At 47.2% G+C, this 16,941-nt stretch overlaps 1 protein-coding gene across 1 annotated transcript in view; it reads right to left on the minus strand.

Moving 5' to 3' along the window:
* LOC139408287 (fibrillin 2a) overlaps nucleotides 1-16,941 on the minus strand; it is a 231,743-nt gene that overhangs the window by 32,925 nt on the left and 181,877 nt on the right. Inside the window, exons 51-52 of the mRNA XM_071151997.1 lie at nucleotides 16,049-16,114; nucleotides 15,559-15,684 (exon numbers count right to left, since the gene is read on the minus strand). Coding sequence (XP_071008098.1) covers nucleotides 15,559-15,684; nucleotides 16,049-16,114 — 192 coding nt within the window. The remainder of the gene's footprint in view (nucleotides 1-15,558; nucleotides 15,685-16,048; nucleotides 16,115-16,941) is intronic.

The following is a 16,941-nucleotide window of genomic DNA, read 5'->3' on the forward strand; positions in this document are numbered from 1 at the left end:
TGCTCCTCTCCTAACATGGTCTGCACCTCGTCTCACATTGGTTTAGTGCCTTCTGCTCTTCTCCTAACATGGTCTGCACCTCGTCTCACATTGGTTTAATGCCTTCTGCTCCTCTCCTAACATGGTCTGCATCTCACATTGGTTTAATGCCTTCTGCTCCCCTCCTAACATGGTGTGCACCTCGTCTCACATTGGTTTAATGCCTTCTGCTCCCTTCCTAACATGGTCTGCACCTCGTCTCACATTGGTTTAATGCCTTCTGCTCCCCTCCTAACATGGTCTGCACCTCGTCTCACATTGGTTTAATGCCTTCTGCTCCTCTCCTAACATGGTCTGCATCTCACATTGGTTTAATGCCTTCTGCTCCCCTCCTAACATGGTCTGCACCTCGTCTCACATTGGTTTAATGCCTTCTGCTCCCCTCCTAACATGGTCTGCACCTCGTCTCACATTGGTTTAATGCCTTCTGCTCCCCTCCTAACATGGTCTGCACCTCGTCTCACATTGGTTTAGTGCCTTCTGCTCCCCTCCTAACATGGTCTGCATCTCGTCTCACATTGGTTTAATGCATTCTGCTCCCCTCCTAACATGGTCTGCACCTCACATTGGTTTAATGCCTTCTGCCCCCCTCCTAACATGGTCTGCACCTCGTCTCACATTGGTTTAGTGCCTTCTGCTCCCCTCCTAACATGGTTTGCACCTCGTCTCACATTGGTTTAATGCCTTCTGCTCCTCTCCTAACATGGTCTGCACCTCGTCTCACATTGGTTTAATGCCTTCTGCTCTTCTCCTAACATGGTCTGCATCTCGTCTCACATTGGTTTAATGCCTTCTGCTCCCCTCCTAACATGGTCTGCATCTCGTCTCACATTGGTTTAATGCCTTCTGCTCCTCTCCAAACATGGTCTGCATCTCGTCTCACATTGGTTTAATGCCTTCTGCTCCCCTCCTAACATGGTCTGCATCTCACATTGGTTTAATGCCTTCTGCTCCTCTCCTAACATGGTCTGCATCTCGTCTCATATTGGTTTAGTGGCTTCTGCTCCCCTCCTAATATGGTCTGCATCTCACATTGGTTTAGTGCCTTCTGCTCCCCTCCTAACATGGTCTGCATCTCGTCTCACATTGGTTTAATGCATTCTGCTCCCCTCCTAACATGGTCTGCACCTCACATTGGTTTAATGCCTTCTGCTCCCCTCCTAACATGGTCTGCACCTCGTCTCACATTGGTTTAGTGCCTTCTGCTCCCCTCCTAACATGGTTTGCACCTCGTCTCACAATGGTTTAATGCCTTCTGCTCCTCTCCTAACATGGTCTGCACCTCGTCTCACATTGGTTTAGTGCCTTCTGCTCTTCTCCTAACATGGTCTGCATCTCGTCTCACATTGGTTTAATGCCTTCTGCTCCCCTCCTAACATGGTCTGCATCTCGTCTCACATTGGTTTAATGCCTTCTGCTCCTCTCCAAACATGGTCTGCATCTCGTCTCACATTGGTTTAATGCCTTCTGCTCCCCTCCTAACATGGTCTGCATCTCACATTTGTTTAATGCCTTCTGCTCCTCTCCTAACATGGTCTGCATCTCGTCTCACATTGGTTTAGTGCCTTCTGCTCCCCTCCTAACATGGCTGCACCTCGTCTCACATTGGTTTAGTGCCTTCTGCTCTTCTCCTAACATGGTCTGCATCTCACATTGGTTTAGTGCCTTCTGCTCCTCTCCTAATATGGTCTGCATCTCACATTGGTTTAGTGCCTTCTGCTCCTCTCCTAACATGGTCTGCATCTCGTCTCACATTGGTTTAATGCCTTCTGCTCCCCTCCTAACAGGGTCTGCATCTCGTCTCACATTGGTTTAATGCCTTCTGCTCCCCTCCTAACATGGTCTGCACCTCGTCTCACATTGGTTTAATGCCTTCTGCTCCTCTCCTAACATGGTCTGCATCTCACATTGGTTTAATGCCTTCTGCTCCCCGCCTAACATGGTCTGCACCTCGTCTCACATTGGTTTAATGCCTTCTGCTCCCCTCCTAACATGGTCTGCACCTCGTCTCACATTGGTTTAATGCCTTCTGCTCCCCTCCTAACATGGACTGCACCTCGTCTCACATTGGTTTAGTGCCTTCTGCTCCCCTCCTAACATGGTCTGCACCTCGTCTCACATTGGTTTAATGCCTTCTGCTCCTCTCCTAACATGGTCTGCACCTCGTCTCACATTGGTTTAGTGCCTTCTGCTCTTCTCCTAACATGGTCTGCATCTCGTCTCACATTGGTTTAATGCCTTCTGCTCCCCTCCTAACATGGTCTGCATCTCGTCTCACATTGGTTTTAATGCCTTCTGCTCCCCTCCTAACATGGTCTGCACCTCGTCTCACATTGGTTTAGTGCCTTCTGCTCTTCTCCTAACATGGTCTGCACCTCGTCTCACATTGGTTTAATGCCTTCTGCTCCCCTCCTAAAATGGTCTGCACCTCGTCTCACATTGGTTTATTGCCTTCTGCTCTTCTCCTAACATGGTCTGCACCTTGTCTCACATTGGTTTAATGCCTTCTGCTCCTCTCCTAACATGGTCTGCACCTCGTCTCACATTGGTTTAATGCCTTCTGCTCTTCTCCTAACATGGTCTGCACCTCGTCTCACATTGGTTTAGTGCCTTCTGCTCTTCTCCTAACATGGTCTGCACCTCGTCTCACATTGGTTTAATGCCTTCTGCTCCTCTCCTAACATGGTCTGCACCTCGTCTCACATTGGTTTAGTGCCTTCTGCTCTTCTCCTAACATGGTCTGCATCTCGTCTCACATTGGTTTAATGCCTTCTGCTCCCCTCCTAACATGGTCTGCATCTCATCTCACATTGGTTTAATGCCTTCTGCTCCCCTCCTAACATGGTCTGCACCTCGTCTCACATTGGTTTAGTGCCTTATGCTCTTCTCCTAACATGGTCTGCACCTCGTCTCACATTGGTTTAGTGCATTCTGCTCCCCTCCTAACATGGTCCGCACCTCGTCTCACATTGGTTTAGTGCCTTCTGTTCTTCTCCTAACATGGCTGCACCTCGTCTCACATTGGTTTAATGCCTTCTGCTCCCCTCCTAACATGGTCTGCACCTCGTCTCACATTGGTTTAATGCCTTCTGCTCCTCTCCTAACATGGTCTGCACCTCGTCTCACATTGGTTTAGTGCCTTCTGCTCTTCTCCTAACATGGTCTGCACCTCGTCTCACATTGGTTTAATGCCTTCTGCTCCTCTCCTAACATGGTCTGCATCTCACATTGGTTTAATGCCTTCTGCTCCCCTCCTAACATGGTCTGCACCTCGTCTCACATTGGTTTAATGCCTTCTGCTCCCTTCCTAACATGGTCTGCACCTCGTCTCACATTGGTTTAATGCCTTCTGCTCCCCTCCTAACATGGTCTGCACCTCGTCTCACATTGGTTTAATGCCTTCTGCTCCTCTCCTAACATGGTCTGCATCTCACATTGGTTTAATGCCTTCTGCTCCCCTCCTAACATGGTCTGCACCTCATCTCACATTGGTTTAATGCCTTCTGCTCCCCTCCTAACATGGTCTGCACCTCGTCTCACATTGGTTTAATGCCTTCTGCTCCCCTCCTAACATGGTCTGCACCTCGTCTCACATTGGTTTAGTGCCTTCTGCTCCCCTCCTAACATGGTCTGCATCTCGTCTCACATTGGTTTAATGCATTCTGCTCCCCTCCTAACATGGTCTGCACCTCACATTGGTTTAATGCCTTCTGCTCCCCTCCTAACATGGTCTGCACCTCGTCTCACATTGGTTTAGTGCCTTCTGCTCCCCTCCTAACATGGTTTGCACCTCGTCTCACATTGGTTTAATGCCTTCTGCTCCTCTCCTAACATGGTCTGCACCTCGTCTCACATTGGTTTAGTGCCTTCTGCACTTCTCCTAACATGGTCTGCATCTCGTCTCACATTGGTTTAATGCCTTCTGCTCCCCTCCTAACATGGTCTGCATCTCGTCTCACATTGGTTTAATGCCTTCTGCTCCTCTCCTAACATGGTCTGCATCTCGTCTCATATTGGTTTAGTGCCTTCTGCTCCCCTCCTAACATGGCTGCACCTCGTCTCACATTGGTTTAGTGCCTTCTGCTCTTCTCCTAACATGGTCTGCATCTCACATTGGTTTAGTGCCTTCTGCTCCTCTCCTAATATGGTCTGCATCTCACATTGGTTTAGTGCCTTCTGCTCCTCTCCTAACATGGTCTGCATCTCGTCTCACATTGGTTTAATGCCTTCTGCTCCCCTCCTAACATGGTCTGCACCTCGTCTCACATTGGTTTAATGCCTTCTGCTCCTCTCCTAACATGGTCTGCATCTCACATTGGTTTAATGCCTTCTGCTCCCCGCCTAACATGGTCTGCACCTCGTCTCACATTGGTTTAATGCCTTCTGCTCCCCTCCTAACATGGTCTGCACCTCGTCTCACATTGGTTTAATGCCTTCTGCTCCCCTCCTAACATGGTCTGCACCTCGTCTCACATTGGTTTAGTGCCTTCTGCTCCCCTCCTAACATGGTCTGCACCTCGTCTCACATTGGTTTAATGCCTTCTGCTCCTCTCCTAACATGGTCTGCACCTCGTCTCACATTGGTTTATTGCCTTCTGCTCTTCTCCTAACATGGTTTGCATCTCGTCTAACATTGGTTTAATGCCTTCTGCTCCCCTCCTAACATGGTCTGCATCTCGTCTCACATTGGTTTAATGCCTTCTGCTCCCCTCCTAACATGGTCTGCACCTCGTCTCACATTGGTTTAGTGCCTTCTGCTCTTCTCCTAACATGGTCTGCACCTCGTCTCACATTGGTTTAATGCCTTCTGCTCCCCTCCTAAAATGGTCTGCACCTCGTCTCACATTGGTTTAGTGCCTTCTGCTCTTCTCCTAACATGGTCTGCACCTCGTCTCACATTGGTTTAATGCCTTCTGCTCCCCTCCTAACATGGTCTGCACCTCGTCTCACATTGGTTTAGTGCCTTCTGCTCCCCTCCTAACATGGTCTGCACCTCGTCTCACATTGGTTTAATGCCTTCTGCTCCTCTCCTAACATGGTCTGCACCTCGTCTCACATTGGTTTATTGCCTTCTGCTCTTCTCCTAACATGGTCTGCATCTCGTCTAACATTGGTTTAATGCCTTCTGCTCCCCTCCTAACATGGTCTGCATCTCGTCTCACATTGGTTTAATGCCTTCTGCTCCCCTCCTAACATGGTCTGCACCTCGTCTCACATTGGTTTAGTGCCTTCTGCTCTTCTCCTAACATGGTCTGCACCTCGTCTCACATTGGTTTAATGCCTTCTGCTCCCCTCCTAAAATGGTCTGCACCTCGTCTCACATTGGTTTAGTGCCTTCTGCTCTTCTCCTAACATGGTCTGCACCTCGTCTCACATTGGTTTAATGCAGGGGTGTCAAAGTCAAATGGACGGAGGGCCAAATAAAAAAATCAGCTACAAGACGAGGGCCGGACTGTTCGAATGTTCATTGAAAAATTTTTAAATGACGCATATAGTCTAGTGAACCTAATTGAACCTACTGAAAACCTAACAAATATATTACAATATGATCAGATAAATAAAGCAATATTTTCTTATGGCTCTGTCAGTAATCTTTAATTTTCAACAGACACAAAAGACAAATTTCCTTTATATAAATATCCCCATAACATGAACATTAAATGAAAGAAACCGGTATTCAAGGCACCATCAGTAGACTATATTTTCTATTTTAGCAAAAGTGGGCTAAATTTACTTCAAAGAAAAAACAATAATAGCAATTTTCTATCATCCACTCAACTGAAATATTTTTAAAATATAATTGGATTGAAATACAAAAAAATAAAGTGCAAAAATCTATTAATCAAAAACAACACTTTGTTTAAGGAGAAGTAACATGCAGTGAAAACAAATATTAAATTTTAACTTTTAAACTTGAACTGAGTAAAAACTCTAAATATGTGATTGCACAGTAATGTTCACTTGTTTGAGGTTGAGGGTGATACTTGGTGGTGTCCCATCTTTTCCACAAGTTCATCAATGTTCGGGGTAAGGCTCTGAGCTGAAGAAATCCTCAGAATTGAGTGGAGGTGTTCAGCAGTAAGTCGACTTCTGTGTGATGTTTTGTTCAGGTTCATCAAAGAAAACAGTTGTTCACACAGGTATGTGCTGCCAAACATAGACAACGTTTGAGCAGCCTGGATGCGCAGCTGGGGCATTGTGCCGGGGAGGAAACGGGCAAACTCCGCAGCACCCACTGCCGCATATTTTTCCCTCAGTGCATCATTGCATTGGAGGTCAATCAACTCCATTTGGAGGTTTGGTGGTGAGCTTTCCACGTCAACAGCAAATGGGTTACCGAGCAGTTCCAACCTGCTTTTTTGTGCTTCAAAGTCAGCAAATCGGCGTCGAAAGTCAGTGGTAAGCATACCTATTTTATCAGCCAACTGTGTGCTCGGGAACGCACTGGTAGAGAGCTTCTCTTTCATGGTCTGGCAGCTGGGAAAGTGGCTCAAATTTTCTTTCCGCATCTGCGTCTCCCACAGAGTCAGTTTGGTTTTAAATGCCTTCACTGTACTGTACATATCAGAGATGACACGATCCCGACCCTGCAGCTGCAAGTTTATTGCATTCAGATGACTCGTAATGTCACACAGAAAAGCCATTTCACACAGAAACATTTCGTCTCGGAGTTGTGTTGTGTCTTTCCCTTTGCTGTCCAAGAATAGACAAATCTCCTCACGAAGCTCGAAACATCTTTGAAGCACCTTTCCCTGGCTTAGCCATCGCACCTCTGTGTGATAAGGCAAATCACCATGCTCCGTTTCTAACTCCGTCAGAAATGCCTTGAACTGGCGGTGATTCAAACCTTTGGCTCTGATAAAGTTAACTGTGCGCGTGATGATGCTCATTACATGCTCCATTTTCAAGGCTTTACCGCACAACGCTTCCTGGTGTATGATACAATGATAAGCTGTCAGCTCACCTGTCGCGTTTTCCTCTTGCATCTTTTCCCGTATCTTCGCCACCAGTCCGCTCCTGTGTCCACACATCGCAGGTGCTCCGTCGGTTGTCAAACCCACGAGTTTTTCCCAAGGCAGCTCCATCTCATTTACACATCTTGACACCTCTTCATACAAATCATGCCCCGTAGTTGTGCCATGCATAGGACGTAAAGCCAAAAACTCCTCTGTCACGCTTAGGCTGGAGTCCACTCCGCGGATGAAAATTGACAACTGGGCAATGTCAGAAATGTCGGTGCTCTCATCCACAGCCAAGGAATATGCAATAAAATCTTTTCCCTTTTTCACAAGCTGCTCTTTTAGATTGATGGACAACTGGTCTACTCTCTCGGCAATGGTGTTTCTGCTCAGACTCACATTTAAAAAGAGTTGCCTTTTTTCTGGGCAAACTTCGTCACAAACTTTAATCATGCAGTTTTTGATGAAATCCCCCTCCGTAAATGGCCGGGCTGATTTAGCGATCTCTTCTGCCAAAATAAAACTGGCCTTGACAGCAGCCTGGCCTTGTGATTTGGCTTTTTTGAACAGAGCCTGTCGAGATTTGAGGCCTCGTTTTAATTCCTCTGCCTTTTGTAGCCTTTGTTCCATGTCCATATTCTTGTTTTTGTCCGCGTGTTTCGTTTCATAATGTCGTCTCAGATTATACTCTTTCAGTACCGCCACACTTTCTCCACACAGAAGACACACAGGTTTTCCAGCTACCTTCGTGAACATATACTCCGACTCCCACCTTGTTTGAAACCCCCGGTTCTCAGTATCCACCTTCCGTTTTGCCATTTTTGAAGGGTATCTGAAAGTTAATTTTACTGTGATGCTGACGACTGCTGTGCCAATAAATATTGAAATGAAGCAGCCTACTGCTCGGTGCGTCACCTTTGCATTGTGGGAAATGTAGTATTGGTGCGTGTAAAAGATCTGCGGGCTGCCGGCTTGCTGCGGGCCGGTTCTAATAATAAATCAAGATCATCCCAGGGGCCGTAAAAAACCTTCTTGCGGGCCGGATGTGGCCCGCGGGCCTTGACTCTGACATATGTGGTTTAATGCCTTCTGCTCCTCTCCTAACATGGTCTGCACCTCGTCTCACATTGGTTTAGGGCCTTCTGCTCTTCTCCTAACATGGTCTGCATCTCGTCTCACATTGGTTTAATGCCTTCTGCTCCCCTCCTAACATGGTCTGCATCTCGTCTCACATTGGTTTAATGCCTTCTGCTCCCCTCCTAACATGGTCTGCACCTCGTCTCACATTGGTTTAGTGCATTCTGCTCCCCTCCTAACATGGTCCGCACCTCGTCTCACATTGGTTTAGTGCCTTCTGCTCTTCTCCTAACATGGCTGCACCTCGTCTCACATTGGTTTAATGCCTTCTGCTCCCCTCCTAACATGGTCTGCACCTCGTCTCACATTGGTTTAATGCCTTCTGCTCCTCTCCTAACATGGTCTGCACCTCGTCTCACATTGGTTTAGTGCCTTCTGCTCTTCTCCTAACATGGTCTGCATCTCGTCTCACATTGGTTTAATGCCTTCTGCTCCCCTCCTAACATGGTCTGCATCTCGTCTCACATTGGTTTAATGCCTTCTGCTCCCCTCCTAACATGGTCTGCATCTCGTCTCACATTGGTTTAGTGCCTTCTGCTCTTCTCCTAACATGGCTGCATCTCACATTGGTTTAATGCCTTCTGCTCTTCTCCTAACATGGTCTGCACCTCGTCTCACATTGGTTTAATGCCTTCTGCTCCCCTCCTAACATGGTCTGCACCTCGTCTCACATTGGTTTAGTGCCTTCTTCTCTTCTCCTAACATGGCTGCATCTCACATTGGTTTAGTGCCTTCTGCTCTTCTCCTAACATGGTCTGCACCTCGTCTCACATTGGTTTAATGCCTTCTGCTCCCCTCCTAACATGGTCTGCACCTCGTCTCACATTGGTTTAGTGCCTTCTGCTCTTCTCCTAACATGGCTGCATCTCACATTGGTTTAGTGCCTTCTGCTCTTCTCCTAACATGGTCTGCACCTCGTCTCACATTGGTTTAATGCCTTCTGCTCCCCTCCTAACATGGTCTGCACCTCGTCTCACATTGGTTTAGTGCATTCTGCTCCCCTCCTAACATGGTCTGCATCTCACATTGGTTTAATGCCTTCTGCTCCCCTCCTAACATGGTCTGCACCTCGTCTCACATTGGTTTAATGCCTTCTGCTCCCCTCCTAACATGGTCTGCACCTCGTCTCACATTGGTTTAATGCCTTCTGCTCCTCTCCTAACATGGTCTGCATCTCACATTGGTTTAATGCCTTCTGCTCCCCGCCTAACATGGTCTGCACCTCGTCTCACATTGGTTTAATGCCTTCTGCTCCCCGCCTAACATGGTCTGCACCTCGTCTCACATTGGTTTAATGCCTTCTGCTCCCCTCCTAACATGGTCTGCACCTCGTCTCACATTGGTTTAGTGCCTTCTGCTCCCCTCCTAACATGGTCTGCACCTCGTCTCACATTGGTTTAATGCCTTCTGCTCCTCTCCTAACATGGTCTGCACCTCGTCTCACATTGGTTTAGTGCCTTCTGCTCTTCTCCTAACATGGTCTGCATCTCGTCTCACATTGGTTTAATGCCTTCTGCTACCCTCCTAACATGGTCTGCATCTCGTCTCACATTGGTTTAATGCCTTCTGCTCCCCTCCTAACATGGTCTGCACCTCGTCTCACATTGGTTTAGTGCCTTCTGCTCTTCTCCTAACATGGTCTGCACCTCGTCTCACATTGGTTTAATGCCTTCTGCTCCCCTCCTAAAATGGTCTGCACCTCGTCTCACATTGGTTTAGTCCCTTCTGCTCTTCTCCTAACATGGTCTGCACCTCGTCTCACATTGGTTTAATGCCTTCTGCTCCTCTCCTAACATGGTCTGCACCTCGTCTCACATTGGTTTAGTGCCTTCTGCTCTTCTCCTAACATGGTCTGCATCTCGTATCACATTGGTTTAATGCCTTCTGCTCCCCTCCTAACATGGTCTGCATCTCGTCTCACATTGGTTTAATGCCTTCTGCTCCCCTCCTAACATGGTCTGCACCTCGTCTCACATTGGTTTAGTGCATTCTGCTCCCCTCCTAACATGGTCCGCACCTCGTCTCACATTGGTTTAGTGCCTTCTGCTCTTCTCCTAACATGGCTGCACCTCGTCTCACATTGGTTTAATGCCTTCTGCTCCCCTCCTAACATGGTCTGCACCTCGTCTCACATTGGTTTAATGCCTTCTGCTCCTCTCCTAACATGGTCTGCACCTCGTCTCACATTGGTTTAGTGCCTTCTGCTCTTCTCCTAACATGGTCTGCATCTCGTCTCACATTGGTTTAATGCCTTCTGCTCCCCTCCTAACATGGTCTGCATCTCGTCTCACATTGGTTTAGTGCCTTCTGCTCTTCTCCTAACATGGCTGCATCTCACATTGGTTTAATGCCTTCTGCTCTTCTCCTAACATGGTCTGCACCTCGTCTCACATTGGTTCAATGCCTTCTGCTCCCCTCCTAACATGGTCTGCACCTCGTCTCACATTGGTTTAGTGCCTTCTGCTCTTCTCCTAACATGGCTGCATCTCACATTGGTTTAGTGCCTTCTGCTCTTCTCCTAACATGGTCTGCACCTCGTCTCACATTGGTTTAATGCCTTCTGCTCCCCTCCTAACATGGTCTGCACCTCGTCTCACATTGGTTTAGTGCCTTCTGCTCTTCTCCTAACATGGCTGCATCTCACATTGGTTTAATGCCTTCTGCTCTTCTCCTAACATGGTCTGCACCTCGTCTCACATTGGTTTAATGCCTTCTGCTCCCCTCCTAACATGGTCTGCACCTCGTCTCACATTGGTTTAGTGCCTTCTGCTCTTCTCCTAACATGGCTGCATCTCACATTGGTTTAGTGCCTTCTGCTCTTCTCCTAACATGGTCTGCACCTCGTCTCACATTGGTTTAATGCCTTCTGCTCCCCTCCTAACATGGTCTGCACCTCGTCTCACATTGGTTTAGTGCCTTCTGCTCCTCTCCTAACATGGTCTGCACCTCGTCTCACATTGGTTTAGTGCCTTCTGCTCCCCTCCTAACATGGTCTGCACCTCGTCTCACATTGGTTTAATGCCTTCTGCTCCTCTCCTAACATGGTCTGCACCTCGTCTCACATTGGTTTAATGCCTTCTGCTCCTCTCCTAACATGGTCTGCACCTCGTCTCACATTGGTTTAGTGCCTTCTGTTCTCCTCCTAACATGGTCTGCACCTCGTCTCACATTGGTTTAATGCCTTCTGCTCCCCTCCTAACATGGTCTGCATCTCGTCTCACATTGGTTTAGTGCCTTCTGCTCCTCTCCTAACATGGTCTGCACCTCGTCTCACATTGGTTTAATGCCTTCTGCTCCTCTCCTAACATGGTCTGCACCTCGTCTCACATTGGTTTAGTGCCTTCTGCTCTTCTCCTAACATGGCTGCATCTCACATTGGTTTAGTGCCTTCTGCTCTTCTCCTAACATGGTCTGCACCTCGTCTCACATTGGTTTAATGCCTTCTGCTCCCCTCCTAACATGGTCTGCACCTCGTCTCACATTGGTTTAGTGCATTCTGCTACCCTCCTAACATGGTCTGCATCTCACATTGGTTTAATGCCTTCTGCTCCCCTCCTAACATGGTCTGCATCTCGTCTCACATTGGTTTAGTGCCTTCTGCTCTTCTCCTAACATGGCTGCATCTCACATTGGTTTAATGCCTTCTGCTCCCCTCCTAACATGGTCTGCATCTCGTCTCACATTGGTTTAATGCCTTCTGCTCCCCTCCTAACATGGTCTGCACCTTATCTCACATTGGTTTAGTGCCTTCTGCTCTTCTCCTAACATGGCTGCATCTCACATTGGTTTAATGCCTTCTGCTCCCCTCCTAACATGGCTGCACCTCGTCTCACATTGGTTTAGTGCATTCTGCTCCCCTCCTAACATGTCTGCACCTCGTCTCACATTGGTTTAGTGCATTCTGCTCCCCTCCTAACATGGTCTGCACCTCGTCTCACATTGGTTTAATGCCTTCTGCTCCCCTCCTAACATGGTCTGCACCTCGTCTCACATTGGTTTAATGCCTTCTGCTCCACTCCTAACATGGTCTGCACCTCGTCTCACATTGGTTTAATGTCTTCTGCCTCTCTCCTAACATGGTCTGCATCTCGTCTCACATTGGTTTAATGCCTTCTGCTCCCCTCCTAACATGGTCTGCATCTCGTCTCACATTGGTTTAGTGCCTTCTGCTCTTCTCCTAACATGGCTGCATCTCACATTGGTTTAATGCCTTCTGCTCTTCTCCTAACATGGTCTGCACCTCGTCTCACATTGGTTTAATGCCTTCTGCTCCCCTCCTAACATGGTCTGCACCTCGTCTCACATTGGTTTAGTGCCTTCTGCTCTTCTCCTAACATGGCTGCATCTCACATTGGTTTAGTGCCTTCTGCTCTTCTCCTAACATGGTCTGCACCTCGTCTCACATTGGTTTAATGCCTTCTGCTCCCCTCCTAACATGGTCTGCACCTCGTCTCACATTGGTTTAGTGCCTTCTGCTCTTCTCCTAACATGGCTGCATCTCACATTGGTTTAATGCCTTCTGCTCTTCTCCTAACATGGTCTGCACCTCGTCTCACATTGGTTTAATGCCTTCTGCTCCCCTCCTAACATGGTCTGCACCTCGTCTCACATTGGTTTAGTGCCTTCTGCTCTTCTCCTAACATGGCTGCATCTCACATTGGTTTAGTGCCTTCTGCTCTTCTCCTAACATGGTCTGCACCTCGTCTCACATTGGTTTAATGCCTTCTGCTCCCCTCCTAACATGGTCTGCACCTCGTCTCACATTGGTTTAGTGCCTTCTGCTCCTCTCCTAACATGGTCTGCACCTCGTCTCACATTGGTTTAGTGCCTTCTGCTCCCCTCCTAACATGGTCTGCACCTCGTCTCACATTGGTTTAATGCCTTCTGCTCCTCTCCTAACATGGTCTGCACCTCGTCTCACATTGGTTTAATGCCTTCTGCTCCTCTCCTAACATGGTCTGCACCTCGTCTCACATTGGTTTAGTGCCTTCTGTTCTCCTCCTAACATGGTCTGCACCTCGTCTCACATTGGTTTAATGCCTTCTGCTCCCCTCCTAACATGGTCTGCATCTCGTCTCACATTGGTTTAGTGCCTTCTGCTCCTCTCCTAACATGGTCTGCACCTCGTCTCACATTGGTTTAATGCCTTCTGCTCCTCTCCTAACATGGTCTGCACCTCGTCTCACATTGGTTTAGTGCCTTCTGCTCTTCTCCTAACATGGCTGCATCTCACATTGGTTTAGTGCCTTCTGCTCTTCTCCTAACATGGTCTGCACCTCGTCTCACATTGGTTTAATGCCTTCTGCTCCCCTCCTAACATGGTCTGCACCTCGTCTCACATTGGTTTAGTGCATTCTGCTACCCTCCTAACATGGTCTGCATCTCACATTGGTTTAATGCCTTCTGCTCCCCTCCTAACATGGTCTGCATCTCGTCTCACATTGGTTTAGTGCCTTCTGCTCTTCTCCTAACATGGCTGCATCTCACATTGGTTTAATGCCTTCTGCTCCCCTCCTAACATGGTCTGCATCTCGTCTCACATTGGTTTAATGCCTTCTGCTCCCCTCCTAACATGGTCTGCACCTTATCTCACATTGGTTTAGTGCCTTCTGCTCTTCTCCTAACATGGCTGCATCTCACATTGGTTTAATGCCTTCTGCTCCCCTCCTAACATGGCTGCACCTCGTCTCACATTGGTTTAGTGCATTCTGCTCCCCTCCTAACATGTCTGCACCTCGTCTCACATTGGTTTAGTGCATTCTGCTCCCCTCCTAACATGGTCTGCACCTCGTCTCACATTGGTTTAATGCCTTCTGCTCCCCTCCTAACATGGTCTGCACCTCGTCTCACATTGGTTTAATGCCTTCTGCTCCACTCCTAACATGGTCTGCACCTCGTCTCACATTGGTTTAATGTCTTCTGCCTCTCTCCTAACATGGTCTGCATCTCGTCTCACATTGGTTTAATGCCTTCTGCTCCCCTCCTAACATGGTCTGCATCTCGTCTCACATTGGTTTAGTGCCTTCTGCTCTTCTCCTAACATGGCTGCATCTCACATTGGTTTAATGCCTTCTGCTCCCCTCCTAACATGGTCTGCACCTCGTCTCACATTGGTTTAATGCCTTCTGCTCCCCTCCTAACATGGTCTGCACCTCGTCTCACATTGGTTTAGTGCCTTCTGCTCTTCTCCTAACATGGCTGCATCTCACATTGGTTTAATGCATTCTGCTCCCCTCCTAACATGTCTGCACCTCGTCTCACATTGGTTTAGTGCCTTCTGCTCCCCTCCTAACATGGTCTGCATCTCACATTGGTTTAATGCCTTCTGCTCCTCTCCTAACATGGTCTGCACCTCGTCTCACATTGGTTTAGTGCATTCTGCTCCCCTCCTAACATGGCTGAATCTCACATTGGTTTAGTGCCTTCTGCTCCCCTCCTAACATGGTCTGCATCTCACATTGGTTTAATGCCTTCTGCTCCCCTCCTAACATGGTCTGCACCTCGTCTCACATTGGTTTAATGCCTTCTGCTCCCCTCCTAACATGGTCTGCACCTCGTCTCACATTGGTTTAATGCCTTCTGCTCCCCTCCTAACATGGTCTGCATCTCGTCTCACATTGGTTTAATGCCTTCTGCTCCCCTCCTAACATGGTCTGCATCTCGTCTCACATTGGTTTAATGCCTTCTGCTCCCCTCCTAACATGGTCTGCACCTCGTCTCACATTGGTTTAATGCCTTCTGCTCCTCTCCTAACATGGTCTGCATCTCACATTGGTTTAATGCCTTCTGCTCCCCTCCTAACATGGTCTGCACCTCGTCTCACATTGGTTTAAAGCCTTCTGCTCCTCTCCTAACATGGTCTGCACCTCGTCTCACATTGGTTTAGTGCCTTCTGCTCCTCTCCTAACATGGTCTGCACCTCGTCTCACATTGGTTTAGTGCCTTCTGCTCCCCTCCTAACATGGTCTGCACCTCGTCTCACATTGGTTTAATGCCTTCTGCTCCTCTCCTAACATGGTCTGCACCTCGTCTCACATTGGTTTAGTGCCTTCAGTTCTCCTCCTAACATGGTCTGCACCTCGTCTCACATTGGTTTAATGCCTTCTGCTCCCCTCCTAACATGGTCTGCATCTCGTCTCACATTGGTTTAGTGCCTTCTGCTCCTCTCCTAACATGGTCTGCACCTCGTCTCACATTGGTTTAGTGCCTTCTGCTCCCCTTCTAACATGGTCTGCACCTCGTCTCACATTGGTTTAATGCCTTCTGCTCCCCTCCTAATGAATTGAAAGGAAACTAAAGGGAGCTGGTTCTAACAGGTTGTATTTGTCTAATTGCTCTTGGATTTAAGTTTGTATTGACCACTAGGTGACCGTTTTAAAACTTGAATATATATATTTTTTTAAATAGGTGTGTTGTGTCTCACCGATGCAGTGTACCCCAGTGTAGTTGAGAGTGTAGCCTATTGGACACTCGCAGCGGAAGGAGCCGTCTGTGTTGATACAGTGTCCGTTGTTACAGATGCCTGGGTTCTCCACACACTCATTCAAGTCTGGAGATGTGCAATGTTAAGAGTATTATCCATCCCAACATCTATTCATTGTCGTTATAGATGAAATAATAGTTTTTTTTTCCAAATCACATTCATGCTGTTTCATGTCATCTCATCAAAGGTTCAACACAAAAACAAAGCCTTTACAGTGATATTATTCATTCAAAACCTTTACAGTAATATCAATCATTCCAAACCTTTACAGCGATATCATTCATTCCAAACCTTTACAGTGATATCATTAATTCCAAACCTTTACAGTGATATCATTCATTCCAAACCTTTACAGCGATATCATCTCAAAAACATAAATCACAGTAACCTTTCACACTGTACCTCACAGATGTTAATGTGGGTGAGTTACCTATGCGTGTGTCTCCAGTCCCAGGGATTATGCCATGGCCGAAGGGACACAGGTCCTGGAACGCCACTGATGGGAGAAAAATAATAACAATATTCATATTTCTAACTCAATAATTCTGAATTGAGTCTGACTATGGACTCTATTCAATCCTCCACTGCCCTTTTGGAATGCGATCGCATGTGAAGTGTTCCAAAAACACATGTTTTCATGGGATCTGATGTGAAGTGTTCCAAAAACACATGTTTTCATGGGATCTGATGTGAAGTGTTCCAAAAACACATGTCTTCATGGGATCTGATGTGATGTGTTCCAAAAACACATGTTTTCATGGGATCTGATGTGAAGTGTTCCAAAAACACATGTTTTCATGGGATCTGATGTGAAGTGTTCCAAAAACACATGTTTTCATGGGATCTGATGTGAAGTGTTCCAAAAACACATGTTTTCATGGGATCTGATGTGAAGTGTTCCAAAAACACATGTTTTCATGGGATCTAATGTGAAGTGTTCCAAAAACACATGTTTTCATGGGATCTAATGTGATCGTATGTGATGTGTTCCAAAAACACATGTTTTCATGGGATCTAATGTGAAGTGTTCCAAAAACACATGTTTTCATGGGATCTGATGTGATGTGTTCCAAAAACACATGTTTTCATGGGATCTGATGTGAAGTGTTCCAAAAACACATGTTTTCATGGGATCTGATGTGAAGTGTTCCAAAAACACATGTTTTCACGGGATCTGATGTGAAGTGTTCCAAAAACACATGTTTTCATGGGATCTGATGTGAAGTGTTCCAAAAACACATGTTTTCATGGGATCTGATGTGAAGTGTTCCAAAAACACATGTTTTCATGGGATCTAATGTGATCGATCGTATGTGATGTGTT

The sequence above is a fragment of the Oncorhynchus clarkii genome, chromosome 5, assembly GCF_045791955.1.
Source record: "Oncorhynchus clarkii lewisi isolate Uvic-CL-2024 chromosome 5, UVic_Ocla_1.0, whole genome shotgun sequence".
In the NCBI taxonomy this organism is placed as follows: domain Eukaryota; kingdom Metazoa; phylum Chordata; class Actinopteri; order Salmoniformes; family Salmonidae; genus Oncorhynchus; species Oncorhynchus clarkii.